The sequence below is a fragment of the Solenopsis invicta genome, chromosome 6, assembly GCF_016802725.1.
Source record: "Solenopsis invicta isolate M01_SB chromosome 6, UNIL_Sinv_3.0, whole genome shotgun sequence".
NCBI lineage: Eukaryota > Metazoa > Arthropoda > Insecta > Hymenoptera > Formicidae > Solenopsis > Solenopsis invicta.
In genome coordinates, this window is record NC_052669.1 from 7,103,748 (window position 1) to 7,125,689 (window position 21,942).

The window sequence follows — 21,942 nt, forward strand, 5'->3', positions numbered from 1 at the left end:
ATTACGACGGGGGCGAGATTCGACTAACCCACAAAAATGTCGGGGGGGAAATCGAGTGCGCGTGTAGACACGGTCGATATGCTTCGTAAAAATAGCATCGCCTTTTCCTGGCGATGCGTCGCGATTCAACGCGTTTAATTGGCACGCACGCGGGATTCTGGTTGAAGACTTTTCCGTTCTCGATACTGCAGTGAATAAGTTCGATTCTTTTTTTTTTATTTTTATTTTATTTTATTTTTTTTTTTGATGATAATTCGTTATCGACGCCCGCCGCGGCGTCGAACGTGCCAGGGGCGCAACAATTCCGTCGTTCGACGACGGACACGTCGTCGAGGTGCGAGTTCAAAGACGATTCTTCCAAGCGTCCCGCCTCGCGACTTTCACCAGTGATTAACGATTATCGCGAGCAAAGAGTGTAACAAAACGTTACGCCGATCCGCAATAATCGCCGCTCGTTACAACGCGTCGCAACCTCCGATCAAGCGCCGTGCGCGCGCGCGAGCGAGTTCTCGAGTTTCACTAAATGTTAATTCGTCGTCTCGTGTATCTGGTGGCGTGATAAATAGCGGCCGTGCCGCTCGACGCAAGGTCGCCTCGTTGGTTACTACGGTCACTATTTGGACGGTGACAGAATCCTCGCGACCACCGCCAATAAGCGGCAGGGCAGTGAAAACTCGACTCGCAAATATTGGAAGGTGTTCAAAGGTGTATCCGTTTCGGAACGACGTATCCGCCGCCGTCGACGAATCGCGGATTGGAAGAATCGACGACGCTGCATCGACGCTGGATCTGTGTCAAGGCGGCGAGCGGTGCGCCGCGATCCAGTGGTGAACTGTCAAACGTATCGCCGCGGCAGTCACCTGGCAATTAATTTCATCTCTCACTTCACTTAACGCGCCAGTCGTTGGTCGCCAACCGAGAGATCCCTCGCGCTCGTACGAGAAAACATTTTGAGCGACGACGTGTAGCGCCGCGCAGTAACGAACTCGCGGTTATTCCACGTGATTTATAAGATCGTGAATTTTGTAATCCAAGAGAGGACAGACAGCTGTTCGCAGTCGAGTTACATTCGCTCGGCAAAAGAGAAATTGCACCGACTTGCAAGATGGATCGCAGTTTCAAGAACAACGCGGACTTCAAGATGAACCAACAGAACTTCAAGCTGAGCGATTTCGGGATCGATGTGAAATCCGGTCACGAGCCAAAGACCGCCGCCGCCGGTAATCAGTGTAAGGTTCGGCGAGGTGCTGGTCAGGTCGGCCAGCGGTACGTTCACGCGGAGAACGCGCCGCACGTGCGGCAACAGCAGGTCGCGACGATCGGCTCGGGTCGACTCGCCGCGAGCGGCTCGAATCTGCTGCAGGTCGCGTGCAATCGTTCCCGCGGCAGCCCGTTGATGACGTCCAACGACAATCATCAGCCCGGGAGCAGTCCGAGTCAGCTCGGACAGTTGCAGAACGCTGCTATTACGGCGGCGGTGGACCGATTTCAGACGCCCAGCCCGAGCAACCTGTCCGGAACCGGTTCGATCATGCGACTCGGCTCGTCGCCCGTTTATTGGAAACAATACGGGGGGCAGGAAAGCGGGGTAAATATAACGAGAGGTATTGAAAGGAGCGTGCACCATAATAGCGAGTATCGTGGGAATGTGAGGCTCTCTCGGCCGCGCCGCGCCGCGCCGCGCCGTTCGGAGCCCAGAACAATGCGGAGCGATTCTGCTGCCTGATTATCTTCGTTGTTTATTAGACTGGATTGATTACGCGATCGTCAACGTGTGAATATTCGGTGCGATCGGGTGGCGTGCTGCGCATCGGTTACATAGCATCGCAATAGCCAAGACGCGTTAACCGTTAACGATAAATTCCTATCGATTTTGGCGTTGCCGAAATCGTGTCTGCGAGCGTGTCCGGCGCGTCTCGGAAATTTCACGGTTCGTAAATCTTAAAGGGGAGGGGGAGGGCGACGTCTCGCCACGAACGCACTCGACATCCCAGCTCAAGTTTGCGTGATATTTACCACTCGACCGCGAACATTGCGTTTACGACTCGAACACCTGTTACGGAGGGGGGAAAAAGATCCCTTTATCCTTTAATCTTTAATTCTTGAAAGAATTATTAACTTGCTACTTCTATGTGACTTCGAGTTGGTCCGCGCCTTTTATCACACACTTTTGTATTTTATCGCGGGAAACTGTAAGGGTAACTCTCTTTAAATTTATCTTTTAAATAGAACAACGTATTCTCGCGACTGCTTCTCGTTAATCGGAAGAGAAAGCGGGATGTTATTTGGTCCCGGTAGCGTTCGTTGCGACAGGAAGTGTCTCTCGAGGTTCAGCCTCGACCTCGAGCACCGTGGCTCTCGTATCTAATGTTTGTCTCACTCTCCATGTGGAGTTGTATTCATGGCGCGTTTCGCTCGCAGAGCTAATTAGTATGTGCCGCGACGCCGCGTATTAGGCGGTGGTCACAGTTGCATACGAAAGACACACACGAAGGGGAACGTCGCCACCTGTGAAAGAACATTTCCACGAAATTCCAAGAATCTCCCGCAACTCGCTCCTCGTCGATATCCGTTTGTTATTTACATTTCCGCTATCGTTTGCAATAGCGGAAACCTTTTTGTTATCTACGGATATCATTTCGGCAGGAATAATCATTCTTGCCGTACAAGTTGGCAAAGTTTTCGTGTTGGATGAAAAAAAAAAGAAGAACTTTGAACAAATCAGAAAATCAGCTGGCACTGATGAATCGAATTGTGTCGCGCTGTCGATGCCCGTTGTCGGTGCGTAATTGAAAATTCTTTTTACGACGGAGGAGCGACGTATCATCGGTCGAGCATCCGGTTAATTTACTGTAAGCGGATACAGCCCGTTATCGCGATTCAATCATAACTCATCCAGCGTATGTATCTTGTCTCTCTCTCAATTAATGGGAATTAATTGATCACTGCGAACGTTAATGCTAGCAGGTGTATTCCACTACCAGAGTCACAAATAAATAGGAGCAGAACTCTCTCTCTCTCTCTCTCTCGCTCGCTCGCTCTTTCGCTCTTTCTCTCGATTGGTGGAGCACTCCGATGCACGTCGTCCTCGGGACAATTATATTAATTAGATCGTGAGATCATTAAAGCGCCCGCGATACCTTTGTGCGCATTGTAGAGACATTCTCCTTATCTAACGTCGACGTTAAGATTTATGGCTGCCGTCGAACCGCGTACAGCGTTTGAATAATTATGGTCTGGGAAATCAGAAGAAGCTAAGTGTTTTCAAGATGAGAGTTTCGAGGTCTTTTCAGAAGGAAATTATCCCGATATCGCGCGTATAAAGAAATTGCCTAATTACTAGTCTCGGGCAAAAAGGAATTATGCTAATTGTAAGAGAGTTAACCACAGCAACACGTAGAGATTATCTGTGAAATACTCTAAACGGCGTGCGTTATCTCTCGCAAGAGAGTCTCGCCTTTCTCATTTCTTTCTCTCGCGATTTGAAGAAGGGACTCCTGATTGGCTTGCTCCAATATATCATATGATATTAAAATTGTGAAAGTTTATTAAAATTTAGTTCGCCATAAAGAGGAACGATAATGTTCTTCCGGCACGGCCGCCGGAATTCCCTTTTATGATGGCAAATATTTCAATAACTTTAGATTTTAAGTCCTTTGAACCACACAACCTGTTTGCAATACTAATTGAAGCCATTAGCGGTTGAACGAAAATAAAACGCCGGATGGTAAAGCATGAGAGGACAGGCGCAAGCGTGAAGCTCGTAGTGAAGTTTAAATACCGGATAATTCCGAATGTCGACGCGTTTGTAGGTAGGTACGAAGGATTCGGCTTGAAGGACGGCGTTGGCAGCCTCTCAAGACTGGTTTCCGCAGTTAACGTCGGGCTTTCGCAGATTTCCGTCTCGATAACTGTAATCGTAAAGCGAGCCATTACGGTAATCTTGGCCTCGTTCATGCGGATTTGCTTCTCGCCGCCGTCGCGTCGCGCCATTCCGATGAGCTTAAATTCTCTCGTTCGTGCTTCCCAGACTTTACGATGCAGGAATTAACGACGAGGGACGATCGCGAATTTCTTTTGTCCGCCTTTTACGTGTACCTGTGAGTTTTGTACATAGCGTTACACATTTTTCGATTTATTTAATAATAAACGAAGGGAAGACGCGACTATCGCTCGGCAACCTTGAAGATATCGCCACGTTCGACTGAACATGGAAAGACATTCTGTCGTCCAGTTAACATGTCGAAGGAGCTATTGTAATTACGAAACGCTTCTGGCGGATTGTCGGTCACGGAAAAGCGTTAACTAATTATCGCATAACTAGGGCTGTGCACACTCCTTTTTTCTCTTTCACTTTTTTTTCTTTTCTCTTAAGGAAATTCTAAAGCGAATTACCTACATTTTTTTATTAGAAAATACCTTTGAATTAGTTTTACGGAATTCTTTTACACAATTAAAGTACGCACAAAAATTCTAAAAATTTTACTTTAATTTTTAAAAATGTTTAATGAGTTTAAAAATTGTTTTCCATGATTGTTATATGAAAGAAAAAATATCTTAAAATAAAAAATTTGACTAAAAGACTAAAAAGAAAAAAAAATCATTGTGCCAATAGTTTATTTACTTGCAGTCGAGTTAAAAAATTCTTAATTGAAATATTTATATAAATAAAATGAAGAAATAATTTTAGTCAAATAATTTTTTCTTGTGGTTCTAAAAAATATTTATTGTTAGACTTTTTTATATTTGAGATAGTCATATTTTTTAATCTAAGGAAGCAATTTAATTAAATTTAATAATATTATTGGTTTATTTAAAAAATAATTATTTAAATGTAAAAAAATGTATTGATACAAAATTATAATACTCAAGGTTATTAATAAGTCTATATATATATATTTTTTTTTACTTAAAAGTAAATATTTTTATTTAAACAGAACAAATGTTTGCATCCTACATGATTTTAAGAAAACGTATTCTTTTCATTAAAAAAATTTTTATCTCAGCTTTTAATCGTTGAAATCGCCCTTTGCTCTCTTCATTTGTGTCAGTGTTTCTAAATTGTGTAAGAGAATTTGGAATTGTAAAGTTAATTCGAATTTATATTTTAATACAAAAAAATGTCGGTAATTCGTGTCAGGATCTCCGAATTGACATAAAACGATCTTGCAAGCTCGCATTCCCTGCGGCTTTGCGTCTGGAATTAAATTAAATTATTACAGAAATTATTAATTTCCGATATCTATGTACTTCCAAGTCATATCTGGAATGAGTCTGTGAGCATAATAGAGTTAGCTGCTTCTGCACCGAGCATTTAATACATGCATACACGTAATAATGGCATAGCTGTACGCGTCCTCTGTTTCGAGTTTGACATTACTACGTTAGTCGCGGTCACGTGGAGGAATGCGAGCTGATCTCGTTCGCGACTCGCGACGTCCGAGCGACATCTCTGTTGAATGGCCGCGCGGATATAGGCGATCGTTCGGTATTCTCGGCACGGTAATGCGGGAGAGAGGGAGGGTTTTTCGTTCCTGTCGACGTATCCTATTGAACGACGGAACTGCGTGCCGCTTGTAATTCTGCGCAACGTTGTCTTTTATGCGAGGACTTAAATCACATTCTCGAGAAGTGACTCGATCTCTCTTTCTCTCTCTCTCTCTCTCTCTCTCTCTCTCTCTCTCTCTATCTATCTCTATCTGTTCCCCGTTGGTGGTGCGGCAACACGCACGCGTTCGATGTATATTCTCTATTGCGGGTGATCCGAGAGAGAAGCGGCGAACAAGCGGAGCTCGTGGTCGCGCGCGCCTAGAGAGGCCGATTCCACGGATTTGATCCTTTTGCGGTGGCCTGACTTTACATGGGATCAAGTCGCATTCTCGTCGTGTGAGTCGACGCAATATAGCAGTCGAGAAAGAAAACCCAGCTCGCCCGCCCGTTCTCATTGTTCCCTCGCGAACTATTGTTTCTAACATCGGCGAGTTCTTCTAGCACTTCTTTGTTCCCTAAATTTGTAACAGAACTTGTCGCCTGCTACCATCGATAGTTCTGGTCTTGGTAATAGTCACGCTGTTTACAATATTAGTCAGGGTTGAGTAAGTCGATATATTTTTTTAACTAAATTAACTTGAAGTGAATAGTTTATAAAATTAATTTAGTCACATTAAAAATTATAACGAACAAAAAACTAACTCGGTTAAAAGTTACGTTAAGATTAAATTTACTTAAATTAAATCGAAAGTTAGTTTTGTTAAGTATTATTCATATTGAATTAAAAATTCTCATGTTTTTTAAAGTTAGATTACACAAAACAATTATATGGATCATCAACAAATTTCTATTTTATTTGCAAATTAAGTTTATATATGAAATAACAAAGAAATTATTGTTGTGAGAATGTAAAATTTTTAACTTAGGAAAAAAGTTAATAAATTTGTGTTTCCAAATTAATTAGTTAAAGTTAAAAATTATTAAAAATTAACCATTAAAAATTGTGCTAAAGGTTATTAACTTTTTAACTTTTTAACTATCTAACTTTGGTATTAGTTGTTGAACAATTAAACTGAAAGAAAGCTCTGAAGATGCTTCTAACGATATCCAATTAACAAAATACGATTAATAAAAAAAAACATGAATATTATTTGCAGCAGAGTTTTCCGAAAAATGTGCGATAAATATCATCATTATTATTCAATCGAACGACAAATCACTTTGGAGTTCGATAATATTCGATATATTCGAGCTTGGTGCACCGATCTCGGAATGATAAAGTTTTGCAAAGTAAATAAAATTAATCGCACAAGTTGCACAGCGATCGGGGCGATGATAGGCGAAGCGAGAAAACGTGTAGACGTAGGCAGATAGCGTTTGCTCGTTAAAAAACTCACGTAGCGCATATCAACCGGCTAATTGTTGATTATGCGGCCGTTTGTCTTGGCTCTCACCCGGTGTGTATGCGCGTCGACGATACGTCTAATAAATAATGTAAACCGCCGCGGATCTCTGGTCTCTTTTCACGTGCTGCTGCTGCCTGGCCGGTGGTGGCATCCATACGGAATTACATATGCGCACCTGCCCTGATGTGTTATAACGTTGTAAACCGGCGGCGATCGGCGATGGTGTTGGTAAATGCTTGCGGAGGCGGGCGGGCGGGCAGACGGGTCGTACCCGTCCCATGTAAATGGCCTTAAGCCTCTTACGTCAAGTTTCCACGGGTGGGTACCACTGATAATTAACAATTAGTGGGCACCAATTAAAACGAGGCCGACCGGTTACGCGTCCGCGATGATCTCGCCGCCCCGTGTTCCGAGATTTATATCTTTTTCGCGTGGAACTCGCCTCACTGGAGAAATTTAAGTATGAAGGGAAAATTCGGGCGAGAGAATTTCAAATTTTTTTTTTTTTTTAGAAACTTTTTAAATGAGGCAATCTTAATTTTAACAACATTTTTTGTTCTTCAGCGTTAATTTTAGAATCATCATGACTTACGAGAAAAAGTTTGCGATGTGATAAAAGCGACGGAATCGCTTCTTAATTCGCATATCATTGCTTTTTCGAAATACACTCGATTACATTTTCGCTGTTTGCACAACTGGCCGGGCCGACTCGATGACAATGTGCATAATTTTGGCCGCGATTAATTAAAAAAAAAATAAAATAAAATAAAATAAACGACGTCGTATCTAAATGAAGCCGCTTTGTCTCGAGAGATATTCGGGACAGCTCAGCGAAAATTACACGCGACTGCGCGTTTAGTCATCCGACGATTATGGCGTGCCGAAGCGTGGCGCATAAAAATATCCTTCCACAAAAACCATGGGCTCTGCGGTCCTCCGATGTAACCGCGCGGAAGACGTACACATCAACTTTCAACGTATTCTGCGAAATAAATTGTTGCAGAAATTTTCAAGAATAACGCGCGTCCCGCGATTTATCGAGCACGTCCATCGAATCCGTGAAATGTACGAGAATATTCTCGTGCGAAATACGCGAATTATAATCGATAAGACGAGTTTTATTTTGATTGCCGCTAAATTGGCTTCTTATCGTCTCTCTTCGGCTAGATAAATGCGAGGTCTTTTTCGTGCCGCGACGTAAGCACAACATCCGATCGGGTGACGGATGAAATAACGTTTGCTAAACAAAACTCAAATATTGTCGTGACCATGCATCGTCGCTCAGGTTCTCATCTCTCTCTCTCTCTCTCTCTCTCTCTCTCTCTCTCTCTCTCAGGTCGTTTTCTCGGTGGTCGCGATATCTTGATGCTCGCAGTGATACGATAAGTGCGATTCTGTGAAATTGGAGATCTTAATAGGTTCTCGCACGAGGACATCGGATGATTTAATGTTACATCATATAATTTGATATTTGGCAGCGTCTCGAAATTATGAAAATTAATATTTTCAGATTATAATTTCAAATTAGTGTAATTAATATAATTTCTCAATATCGAAATTATAGCTAAACTAAAATATTAATTAATAAAATAATAATATTCCTAATTTTAGAGATTTGAGTAAGAAGAAGTAAATTGTTTGCATGTAGAGAAAGGTATGGTTTTGTATGGTTCTCATTTGAAAACTAAAATTTAGGATGTCGGTATGTTAAGAGCTCTTGTGAAATAGTTTTTCATAAAAGTGGATGTGCATGTTTCTCCATTGTTAGCGCGACGTAGACGGTATTGCATAATTCAGCATGTGTTTTAATTCATTTTCACCTTCGGAGATTATTCAAGGCATAACGTCTTCGTAACAAGTGCAAGTGTTCGTTCGGAAAGGAGACGTTTCAATTCCTGGCAGCCGTTCGAAATGGCGCAACCGGAAGTCGTCCCGTGTCGTGTACATGCCTATTCCATCTACGGGTATTTCCTTTACGGCCGCCCGCTTCTTCGCCATGGGAACCCATCGCTATCCCGTAGCACACGGGGGAGAGACTGTAAGAGGCATAAATTTAAGAAAAGAAGAGACAGTCATTACCATAGCGTGCTAAACAGCTTTTATCGAACCACGAAGTTCCCACATTTCTCCCTGCCGTCTTATGAGCGCCCCTATGGGTCGTCGCGAATTAAGATTTTGCACGAGCACACCCAGCATGCCAACAACGAAGGAAGTTGGGGCGGCGACGTAATATTACTAACCGCCGTGTGCGCACTGGAAAAAATTTATTTCGTGTTTAAATAAATGTATTTATTTTAACATTATTTCCTTTGTTCAAAAAATATTTTTTGAGTTCAAAAATAAATTATTTTACGCTAGCTAATATTTAAATCAAGGAAATGATCTAAACGTAAGAAACTTAAGAACATAAGAAACTTTTTGTTTTATGTAAACGCCACATCTAGAGAAAAGTTACGTTTAAGATGAAATCGTTTCTTTACCTTTTTTTTCTAAATTGAAGTTAAAATACCTTTGAGGAAAGTAAAGATTACTCGATATCAAGAAATGACGTTATTAGCCTTTTTTAAAATTAAATTAATTATCCGTTTAAATAACTTTTTAATTCGAAGAAAATGCTAACAGAAATGTAAGAAATAATGTGGTTGTCCTGGTTTTATAATAAAAATATATTTATTTCATTTAAAGAAAGATTTGCTGTGCACACTCAAACTATTTCTTTAATTCTAATAAAAGGAACAACCAAAAGACTTTCTTTTACTCGAAGAAACTTTTTCTCGGGGTGCAAACGTGGATTGTGAAAAGTCCTTGTGAATGAATTTTTTAATTGCATTTTTAAATTGTAAAATTGAATATGCGCAAATGTGTCGAAGATAATTTTGCGATTGGTCGTAAACATGGATGAAGGAATAAAGTAAATATTTTATTACCTCATTTTCTCGCGAATAATTTGCAAGATGATTCTGTTTCCGACGTACGTACATAAAAGTTGCGGCGAACGGCTCGTAACTCGCGAACATCGAATATAATTAAGCGATACAAGAAACGGAAGAGCGAAGCGAGTATTCAGAGTAAATCTTTTCAGCTGGCGGCACACTTCGCTATCGATTCGTCCGCTCGAACCTCTTATCGCACGGTTGGACAAATTTCGCCTCGAGTTGTCTGAATTATTCTCTATTGCCGATATCGTCGGCCGTACTTCTGCGTGACGCCGGTAATTTGTGTGGGGGGGATTAGCAACACGCGCGAGACGTGACGAGAGCCGGTCTCCGTACGCTCGCGTGCGTATGTACACGCGTGTATGCAGGTCGGCGTGAGGCTGTTGACTGAAATTATCTCGCCGTCATCTACGACACACAGGGCCCATTAACTGCGAAGACCGTTGCACCTATTCCTTCTTTTTTCTCTTTTTTTTTTTTTCTACAAACACTCCTCCATTAACCCATTATGCCGACAAAGGGGAAAAAAGTGGCGTGTAGCGTGGCGGAATAAACGGCTCCGCCGATAAGGCTTATCGATTCGCCAATTACACGTCGATTTATTAGCGAGGCGTAAAAAAATAATAAATCCGGTTTCTGTGCGCCGAAAATTAGTAGCGACGTCGAATCGAATCGATTTCGACGACGTTCTCGTAACATCCTTGCGCGAGACGGGAGATCGTCCGCCGATAGGAGACGTCTTTATGGGAATTCCCAGGGTCCAGCGGTTCGACGAAAAAGAGGGAAAAAAATTCATTACTTCGTTCGGCGGGGCACCTGGTTTCGTCTACTCACTCCTCGACAGGCAAACGTCTCGCCGTAGTAATTAATAAGGGGATAATCGGCGATCCATTATCTCGTTGATAGTGACCCTCCGCCTTTTACATCTTTTCCTCTGTCCTTCTCTTCCTTGCTCTACCTCTGCTCTCTCTCTTTCTCTCTCTCCGCCTCTGTACCGTCTCGCCTTGACTACCCTTCAGCTCATTTCCGCCCACGTGTACTTAATAACGGTCATAGGGAAGAGCGAGTGTGCCGAGAAAGTAATCGCTGTTGTCAGCTTCAGAATTTTTAACGCATTTGTTGGAATTATTATTTTAGAGCTTGATTAGCGCAATTATTCTTAATTATTATCTTACTTTGTCATTAATTATCATTATATCGTAATCGTGTTTTGATCTTGCGACGTGTAAATACACCGAAGAAAAGATTTTGGTAATAATAATTCAGCTCTTTGGTGAAATAGTTTTATATAAATGTTTGATCAATGTAACCAAATATTTAGTAACATTTATCACAATAGTAAACAAACATAACAATAGTAAATAATCGGTTATTAAGCAGTACTAAATACTTGGTCGTATTAATTGAATATTTGGAAAGCTCGATAACTTATCCAAGTTTGATTATTATTATTATCGAACTCTTTTTTTTTTCAGTGTTCAACGTTCTCTTTCTCATAGTTAATAACCGAAATAATTGAAACAGGTCGCAGTGGTTAAGTCCGTTTTAAAATCGGCTTGTACAGTGTAGGATTAAATAAGTCGTGCGAGTCGAGCTGTGAATCACGGCTATCGATGTAAAATTTCCGGAGTATATGCGAGGGATGAACAATGACGTGGACGGTTGATCGAGAACGTGAGGTGGCCATCACGTGCTCAATTTTCCGAAGGTTTCATAACATCCGTCTCTCGGAGAGGGTGCGCGGTGCCGCACCCTTCTGTCCTATTTCAGAGCCTCGAAGGCTAATTTCCCTGACAGAGACATTTTCGTTCGGTTGGTCCAGTCCGAGTCTCTCTCTCTCTCTCTCTCTCTCTTACATTTCCAGCCACCGCCGTTTTCTCCGTCTCACCCTCCCGATAGATCGTAAGACCTCACCGGAGAAAGGGGGCTAGGAGGGGGAGAACTAAATCAATGTAGGACATTTATATTGGCTGGAAATCGCTGACTCTCCACGGACCACCGTGGACATCCGACCGGGACATATTAAGATTTCTGATCCGCCGCGTCGACCGCGGCGACATTTTTATCATTGCGTGTCCTTTCCTTTCCTACACGTCCTGTCGCGAGGAGGAAATAAAACGTGAATTATTGTCCACACGGTGTCTCTCTCTCTTTCTCTCTCGCCGTGGTCCGCGCACGTGGTCCAGCCCCGGGTCTCCGCGGGCCCGGGTTAAAGTGGCCGTTACGGTTTTCGGTGAATAATTTAATGGCCCGTTTAGTGATGTCGGCTCGTGAATATCGAACGACGTCTTGCGCGCGATACGCTTAGCAAACATTTTTACTGAATTTCGTTATTGATCCACGGCTAATCGAGGTAATTCGAGTAAATGTTTGGCGATCGAACGCTATTGTATAAATGGGACGATGCGAGCGAGAGACTGTGAAGACCTTCTATGAAAAATATATCGTCAACTGCTTTAAATTTTTAGTTAAACATACATAACATTATTTTCAGTTTTCCCCTTTGCTCGGATTATCTCGATTAATTTTCGAACGTTTTCTAAATTTGTTTATTTTCAATTGCAATTTCGTTTGTTGCTGTGCTGCGAATAAGAGGAAAAACGAAGAGAGACGAATAAATATAAAGTGCGCCCGCGCGAGATTAGCTGATGCCGAAATTACGCGTTTGACCGCGGGTGTCAAAGCAATTCATTTAAATTAATAGAACCGGGGCGCATTAATGCTGAAGCGCGGCTTATCATCCGATTAATACCAGTTTTAACCTCCGTTTCCCGGTCGGAGAAATGTTCTTATTTGTAAGGCCGTTATCGACCGGTTTCGCTGATAAAGCTCGATACTCTTTTTATCGGGACGCGATTATTCCTCTATCTCTCCCAGATACTCCGGTGCCAGCATTGCACGCTCTCGAAAACGATTTCATTTGTCACGCGTGTGTCAGCGATAGCGTCCGTTGCTCTCCCTCTCTCCCCCCCCTCTCTCTCTCTCTCTCTCTCTCTCTCTCTCTCTCTCTTTCTCTGTCCCATTTCGTATCACATCGGCGCAAGAGAGGAGACAAAGACGAAGCGCGTACGGCTGTTTTCCGTCGGCGAGCATTACGGATCGGCCGCCAACGCGATCGTTAGCACCTCCGTCCTCGAGTAGCTCCGTCTCTCCGATTGAATGCGCCACGATGAGTGGACGCGCGTTTCTACTTGTAGAATTACGCGTTTACGAGTCGCTCGTGACGGACTTATCGCGCGGACAGGGCTCCCATGTGCGGCGGCAGCACAGTTCGGAGATATGACACACAGGAGGAGAACCCTCCGCCACCGCCGTTGCGCTTCTTCTTTCTCTATGCGAGCGCCGCCGCCGCCGCCGCCGCGACGATTGGTTCACCAGCGTCGCTCCCACTTCGGCCCCGCGCTTCTCGATCGACGACGCTGGTGAACGCGCGATACCACGGCCGACCGGGCCGACAGTCGCGCGTAGTCGGCCGCGTCGCTCGGTGTCGTTTCACGTTTGAGTCGAATCAAGTGGAGAGTCTCGTCGTCGTCGTCGTCGTCATCCTCTCGCCTTGCCGAAATTCGCACGTGGTTTCACGCGACTATCGATCTATCGCGCCGCGCGTAAGCGTAGAGTTGCAAAGTTCCGACGTCGGCAAAGTTGTACGATTCTTTCATGGCCCGGAGAAGGCGTTAAATTTCGGCCTGGCGCCCCATAGTCCTCGCGTTAGCGGCCGAAGTTTATTTTACCGCCGCCCTCCTCGCCCCGCTCGCGAAGTGGGCGCGCGGTACTTTTCGACGTGCTGGAAAAGCCGGGTCGAGAGAGCGAAAGAGAGAAAGCGCCGGACGCGGGAGGAGGGCCGGCGGCATCGCGCGCCAAAGTTTTCGGCGCGGTGCAAGCGGATAAGGCAGCAGTGCCGTGGAATATTTTAACATATATCACGACCAGAGAGGGAGAAGGAGAGGAGAAATTGGAACGTGGGGTTGTAGTAGAGCGCGCGATAGCTATCTTCCTCTCGTTCCTCTCCGCTGGCCGGTGCTCCTCTCTCTTTCTCTCTCTTCCGCTTCGTCTTCCTCTCGTTCGCGCGGCAACCAAACTCCTCCGTCGCCCGGATCAACGTGCCTTTGTGGTGGTGATGTGCCGCCCTGTATGACGTGACCCGTGCGCGAGGAGACGGAGTCGGTGTATCGTCGAATCAGCGCGCACACGTCCCCGCCGCCAGCATGTTTGTCTGTCACACGGACTACGGCAGCTATAAAATGGTAAATTTACCGAAAACGCGGACTACGTGAAGAGAGTCCCTCGATGGTATCGGCGCCACGATCGATAGATCCCCCCCTTATTCCTGTCGCATGCACTGTCTGTGCATCATCCTTTTACATTGTCTTTCTTCCACGCCGAAGCCTTTCGCATCTATCTCGATTCAAGGAATAGAGCGATGGGAAGGGAAAGGAGAGAGAGAGAGAGAGCGTCAACCCCATAAATCTATAACTTGGAGCTAAGAGCACGAATGTTCTGTATGTAACTCGCGATCGCATAATCCGTCTTTGGCCCGTTGCGACTTCTCTCGGGGAGAGAACTTTTCCCGATCTACGTAGTCTTGCGGGGGAGACGTTCCGACGTCCATAATGGATGAGTAATCAAGTTATATTGGGTAACGCCGTTCGCTGGGTAGTACGCTTCGTCCCTCATTAAAATGATTGGAGTGCGATATCGAATTAGACAATCGAGGATTCTTTATCGCCTGCGAAACTACTTCCATGCTATCGTTACCGCTTTACGTCACGTCTTCGATATACAGCTATATGCGACGAGTTTGCAATTCCAATAAGCTTTGAATAATTAACCCATTAGGTTCCAGAAGGCCCCTATGTGTTTTTCTTTGTTTTAAATCCTTGACTCGTGTCTCAATCACAATTGGCATTTAGAAATAAAAAGAGGCTCTTTCTCTTCGAAAATCTAGTCGGCGACGAGATGAAATATCTGAAAGAAGAAAAAGATGTTGAAAGTGGAAGTAAAAAAGAAGTAAGAGACCCTGGCCTTTTTGTTGACACAAATGTTTAAGAAGGTATAGGATGTATTTTTCAAAACATTCAGAAAATTATGAAAAAAATTACAAATTATTTTATATTGCGTTTGAAAGTGAGAGAAAAAGTTTGGCAGCAATTTTCTATCTAGATAACAAATTATTTCAATAAAAAAGTACGTTTTCTCTAATAATACAAATATAATTAATAATGAGATAATTAAATAAGAAATAATGTGAAGAAAATCTGAATGTTTTTATACAAGTACTTAAAATATTCGAGATGTTTTAGTGTTTCATTGCGATGCAGAGATAAGTTCTGTAAAATAAACAAAATTTATTTATTTACAAAATAACTAAAAACGGATACAATCTCGATAAAACTTGATACAAATTGTCCTGAATACTTAAAGTATACGAAAAAAATTGCGAGAATCTCGTGGGGTCTTGATGGGTTAATTTATCATCGCTTTACTTCTTGACCTTCGCCGCGTTCTAAAAATTGGAGCAGCGTGTATCCACCGAACAGATCTCAGTCCCGCGATACGAGACGACGCTTGCATCGTCACTGGCATTTTCAGCACTCGAAGTTTTAGTTGAACGTTTCTCTTTACGAAGAATAAAATCGTCGTATCGCCGTGGCGAATGTCGTCCATTAAATCGAACCTACCGCTCATTCCTATGAAGACTGACGGCGGTTAATTGGATCGAGGAGGACGACCTAATCTTAGATTTTTATTGATGTCCGCGTTGCGCAAGGATAACCCCGCGCGCCCGTACATGTATATGTGCAGCCGTTTAATGACGCCATCATACCGATTTTCTCTCTCTGGAAGCGTGCACGCGCGCACGTTCCTCTCTCGCGTCTACGTCGTTGAATTAATGACTGTTCTCGCTACGAGCCACGACGTCGCTCGGTGTCGTAATACGTCGACCGGGTCTATCGTAAGATCGATGAAGAGACGCGCTACAACACAATGCACAATGGTGTCGCAAGAAACGGAGATGCAACATCGTGCTTGTGTGTCTGCCCAACAGCCGGTGGTGGAGACCGCGTGTCGTCGCGATTACAGTGCAATTTTTCGCGTTACACCAGAAATGCTGAAACGCCGATTGACGAGGTTCGGCTAAAGAAAAGTTTCGCGGCTCGCGACGCAGCGCGACGAGAAAATTATACGCGCCCCGTTTCCGTTTTGCCGTTTCAGCGAATCGCCCGTTCGAACGAATCGTTGGATGGATTTCCCGTTTCCTAAGCCTAGATAAACGTTTAACTTAATACTGAATTCCTAATAATGAACATTCGCCTTTTTTCTGTTGCAGTATGGCTCGGATGAATTCGGGCAGGACTCGCCGAGATACACGTCGCCGAAGGGTGCCCTTTACGCGGATTCCTATTACATCGGTAAGTGAAAACAAAAGTTACACACCTGGAGAGAAGTTGTTTGAATTGATGAAGTCGATTCTTTAACTTGGTTTTACTTTCAAATTGAAGTGAAATTATCTGTGACGAAAATAAAAATTTATTTCGTTTCAAGAAACGATTAGTTTTCTTTTTTAAAGTGAATAAAAGTTTAATTTAAGTAAATGATTTTTTTTAATTCAAAGAAAAAGTGAAAAACCGATGGAAATGGAAAAAAATAATTTAGTTGTCCTTGGTTTTAAAAATATATTTCTTTTATTCGAAAACAGATTTGCATTGCACAACCAAACTGTTTCTTTAATTCCATTGTAATAAAAGGAACAATCAAAGAATTTCCTCAAATCATTGAAACTTTTCTTTAACCATATGGCAGTACACAAATTTCTTTAATTTAAACAAAGTTTCTTTTTTTTTTTTACTCGAAGAAACTGGCTCCATTGCACAGTAATAATAAAAATGAGAAACATCGTACGATACACTTATATCTTTATTTTAGTGCCTCCGATAAAAAGACGATGGAATTTTTATTCTTGAATGAATCATTGCATTCTCAAGATTCTCAGATAAGCAGCAGGCACTGCACGGCTAAAAGAGAAAACGAAAATAGAGCGGCTAGTAACAGACTCCTTTTATCGATTACAAATTTCACGAAAGTAGTTATGAAACAGATTATACAGACTTATATCTGTTAATAATCGATATCGTTGGACGTGGAGGTAATTAAACGAGATAGTGCGAACCTCCGGGGAGGACGGGGTCCGATAGATCGATCGTTATCTGCAGATCAGCAGCCATCGGCCATGGGCGCGCGCGTATGTGCACGCGCTCGCGTACGTACGTACACGTACGTATATATCATTTGGAAATCGCATAACGATCCGAATGGACGATAAAAGGGATTTTACGAGCGCACTAATATTCAACTGTTTAACGTTCGCTCGTAAAATTTGCCGCTCTGCCTGTCGCGCGTAAAAACAATAACAATCTCGTTATTTGTTCAAGCGGCGCGGCGCGGGGGCGTCGAAGTTCGTCGCTGGATTTCGCGGATATATCGGGCGCGCCGCCGTCGAAAAAAAAAAGAAAAAAGAAAAAAATTCTACGGGAAACTTCGTCGACGAGATATTGCCAATAAAAGCAATTCTCCGCCGCGCCGCTCGCTTCGGCACCGGCCATCGGCGAATCGCGCTACTTTGTTGTCGCAACGAATTTATCGAAGCGCCGGCGTCTTAGTGTCGCTATTTTAATAATTTTTCGTCGCTCGCGGAAAGCCTCCTCGGCTCACTCTTTTTCTTTCTCTTTCTTTTTCGCAATTCTCCTCCGTGATATCGATTCGTTACTCCAAAATTGATTTGCGCCGCACGATCGTTCGTGGATCGTCGGAAATAATTGCTGCGTCGCGCGTGGAATTGCTCTATTAGCCGCCGCTCATTTTTGCAGAGCTGTAATTGCGGTTTACGGTTTATTTTGTAGATATATTATAACGGATCTTGGAAAAATTATCGTCATCTCGCGCGAGGCAGGTGCGACGTACACCGTCACGCTCCATGCACACGCGCGGGTACTCTTAGGAAGCAGCAGCGGCAGCAGCAGCAGCAGCAGCAGCTCCCGTCTGCAGACTCGTGCGGCGCGGCGGGCAATCGTAGGAAGCTTTACAACATTTTAAGTAAAAATAACAAGGCATTTGTTTGATTAAATCGCGAGCACGTTAAAGAAATGTAGAGAGCGAGCGCGGGTACAGTCGGAGAAAGGGGTCGCGAGCTGATGATACGATTGTATCCGTAGAAGAATTCCGCGTGCTTGAATATGCAAATATTTCAGACGAACCGCGCGCGATGATAGATCTATGAAATCGGCCAAGTTTTCGCCGCAGGGCTCGTTATTATGGATCAGATGAGAAAAGTAGCAGTTTAAGTACGCTTTCGAAATACGTGTCGGCGCTCGTGGCACCCGGTAGCTGACCGGAATGGCTTATAAATGGCAGGCCACGACGAGGGGGCGAAAAAGTTTTATCAGACATCGAACACCGGTAGTTGGTAGGAACGCCCGAGTAGTTTGGCTTAGTTTCCGTTTTCTCGTCGAGGAGCGCCCGGCACGGGAATTATATCAAGCAAAAGTATCAAGAAATACGTTCCCGAAGCTTATTGCTGTTGTTTTCAACTGAAATAATGGTCCGCGCCGGGTACCGCGTCTATTGGCCCTTATACCGGATGTGTGCGTGTGTATACGTGTGTGCACGTGTATGTGCGGTTCCACCGCAAACGACGCCCCGGGACCGAGTGAGACGTTAGAAAGCGCGAAATTTCGACTTGGCGAAAGTCCAGGGAAGTTGTATCATACCGCGGACTCGTTCTCGAAATAATTACTGCGGAAGGAATGACATCGCCGCTTGATTAGGAAGTTTGGCTGGCGCGGCGCGCGCGTTCGAAGCGGAACGTCGCCGTCGTCGTCGCCGTTGCCGTCGTGTTAATCGACCGAAATTGTACAAACATTATGAAGCGGAGGCACAAGGCGTCCCTGACGAGTGGGGAAATTCGATTAAACGCCGCGAGGATGCATTTTAACTCGATTTCGACGCTCATTATCCGGGCACGTGCGCGACATTCTCTGCTCCCCGTGAACGCCACGTGCTCTATTATTTATTATTTCCCGCTTCAATGACGTAGAAAGTGCCCGGGTGATCGACCAGATTCTACGTCGGTATTCTACATTGCGATGCTTCACTTGCGTCGAGCGAGAAAGAATTTTTACGAATACGACGAGCGATGCCGGGTCGAAAGGAAAAACTTTTGAAAGATTTTTTTTTACACAGTAAAACATTTAAATTAAACACAAGATGAATATGTTGGAAAGTAAAACAAACATTATGCACCCAGAGAAAAGTGTTGTGAGAAAAGTATGTTTAAATTGATGAATCGCTTTTTTGTTTTTTTCAAGTTGAAATAAAAATACGTTTAAGGAAAATAAAAATTTATTTGATTTTAAGAAATGACGTTATAAAGTAAATAATTTGTTTTATTTGAACAAATAATTTTTTAATTCAAAGAAAGTAAACGTCAAATGTTAAGAAATAATTTAATTGTTCTGGTTTTAAAAATATTAAGTAAAATTTCTTTCATTACAAAAAAAAAAAGAAAAAAGATTTGCGTTGCACAACCAAACTATTTCATCAATTCTAATAAAAGGAGCAAGCAAAGAATTTCTTTAAATCAAAGAAACTTTCCTTTAACCGTACAGCAGCGCACAAATTTCTTTGATTCGCCCAAATACGTGTATTTTTTGACTCAAAGAAACTTTTCTCTGAATGTGTAATATGAACACTGACACAACTGTGGAAGCACATTTCTTCAGTAAAATTAACATTTATGACATGTCCTATATTTTATTCATTTATCATAGAATTTACATTTCAAATTTTTTAAACACATTTCAATACTTTTTTCATTTATCCATAAATCATGTTATTTTAATCCTGTGTAGAACATCAATTCAATACAAAATATTCTAATAACACAGTCACATTTTATGTTAGATTAACGAGTAAAAGTTGTTAAAAAGTCAACAGAAAAATGTTAACAAAGATCGGTTTTAACGCAAATACAAAATGTTTCTTGCTTTGCAATAACGCAAAATTCTTATTCAAATTTCATAATTGCGTTTGTATTATTGAGATATTGTCAAATCTCGAATTTTTTCGAATGTAGATGCTCTGAATCGATTATTTAGGTCTGGGATGTTCGAATAATAATCGAATGGCACATGATTGATGAAAACGCGCCTTTCTCTTGTTGCAGATGGTAATACAGGAACCGGTCCCGGTGACCCATGGACGGGTGGCGGCGGTGGTGTCCAACCCCCATACAGTAGTGGATACGCACCCTCTCACCTGGCGCAGCCAGCCTATCCCATGCACCTACCCCACGACCCCATGGTAAGTGATTTCTCCTACCTCGCTCTCTCTTCCTTTCTGTCGTTTCTATCCCGACTATCCCCCCCTGCCTCGCGGCCAAACCCGAAGAAAACGATCAATCACGCGTGACTCGGCTGCTGGTTCCTACGGAGCCGCCGTCGCGAGAACGACGTCTCCGGAACTTCGTAATAGACACGGGGATATTCCTTCTCCCGTATTCCCCGTCGTCGAACACGTGAGTTCGACGAGGAAGTCGACAGATTAAAACCTAAGCGTGCGACCTAATCTCGGTGCTACGGAAGATCGATGTGCCTCCCGTGCAGCGTTTGGTACTTTTCTCTCTCTCTCTCTCTCTCTCTCTCTCTCTCTCTCTCTCTCTCTGCTTCGAAAGTCGACGAGGTCCGACGCAAACCTCGATGCGCGCAATCGACGTATAAAAATTGAATTCGACGACGCGAAAGATCGATTTTTCGAACTCCGGAGAACTCGAGCGCGATAATTTCACCGCGAACTCCCGCGTATCGCGGATCAGTCGCGGTCGCTGAATACAGCTCGGCCGGGAATTCCGCCAATTCGCAGACTTTTATTCCGTCGACGTCGCTGTACGTCGAAGCGGACGGACGGACGGTTGTTCGAAATGCACTTCTCTCGGACGAGATTCCGAGAGATGCAGGATTCTCGACGTTCCCGACGTTCCCGACGATCGCGAACATTCACAAATATGCAAACTTCTCGGGGATTTATCGCATCGTTGATGGCTTTCCGTGAAACGTAATAAATTCCGATCGCGCTAAATCTCGCGAATTCGCGCGAAGCGCCAGGTCGTCTCGAGGACGAGCCGCGCATCGCCTCCCGGTCGGCCATTACTCTCCGACCAACCGGCGTCGCGTCGCGTCGGCTCTAATCCTCTTCGTCAACCGTGATCCGACCGGCCAGCTGGTGGCCTCTTCTGGCTGTCTTATTTCGGACCACCCGGTTGATTGTCGCGTGCGCGCGAGGAGAGACGCGTTTCTCTCTTCATCGCCTCGCCATGGTTGAGAGACACTGTTGACAGTGCTCCACGTACCCGGAGTAACGTCAAATGACTCACTGGCGTCTATATATAGCCCCGACCCTCCCGCTACTCCGTGTTTCTAGTCAAGTGCAGCCTTCGTTTGATTTACGCCGTTCATGGTTACCACGAAATCCTCCTCTTCGTGGCACCTCGCAACCGTCTCTCAGCAGCCCCCATCTCTCTCTTTCTCTCTCTCTCTCTCTCTCTCTCTCTCTCTTTCTTTCTCTCTTTGAGACGACTGTGAGGAAGCTTCTGCTGCCGGCGTACGACGCGACGCGATCGCGACGTCTCCGATTGGGAATCGCCGATAGCTAATAAACAGCGAAAATCGTCGACTTGTACATTTATTTTTGTTAAAACATCATCTTTTTATATACATGTACGCAATAGATTGCCGTAAACTTCCGGTGCTCTCGGAGCATAAAGTCCGGCTTTTAACGACTGTAAGACAAACCATTTTATTGTCGTTCGCGTAGCTACAGTGAGGTCTTTTGGCCTACGTGATATGACAAGAAACGTCGTAAAGGCGTTGTACGATTTAGGGCGAACGCGCCCAAGAAAGATGGAGCCGAGCGTCACTGAAGGTAAGATTTTCTTTCGTTTACCAAAGATTAAACATTTACGAGCTTCCAGTTTAATGACCCCTTCTTCCGAGAACGCCGTCCATCATGCTTCCATCGAAAGAGAGATCCCGCTGGGTGTCTCTCTAGGTTTTTCTAGC

At 43.9% G+C, this 21,942-nt stretch overlaps 1 protein-coding gene across 1 annotated transcript in view; it reads left to right on the top strand.

The window, feature by feature from the left end:
- LOC105194232 (protein daughterless) overlaps window positions 1-21,942 on the top strand; it is a 136,836-nt gene that overhangs the window by 103,496 nt on the left and 11,398 nt on the right. The window contains 2 exon segments of the mRNA XM_039451196.1: window positions 16,161-16,242; window positions 20,052-20,188. Coding sequence (XP_039307130.1) covers window positions 16,161-16,242; window positions 20,052-20,188 — 219 coding nt within the window.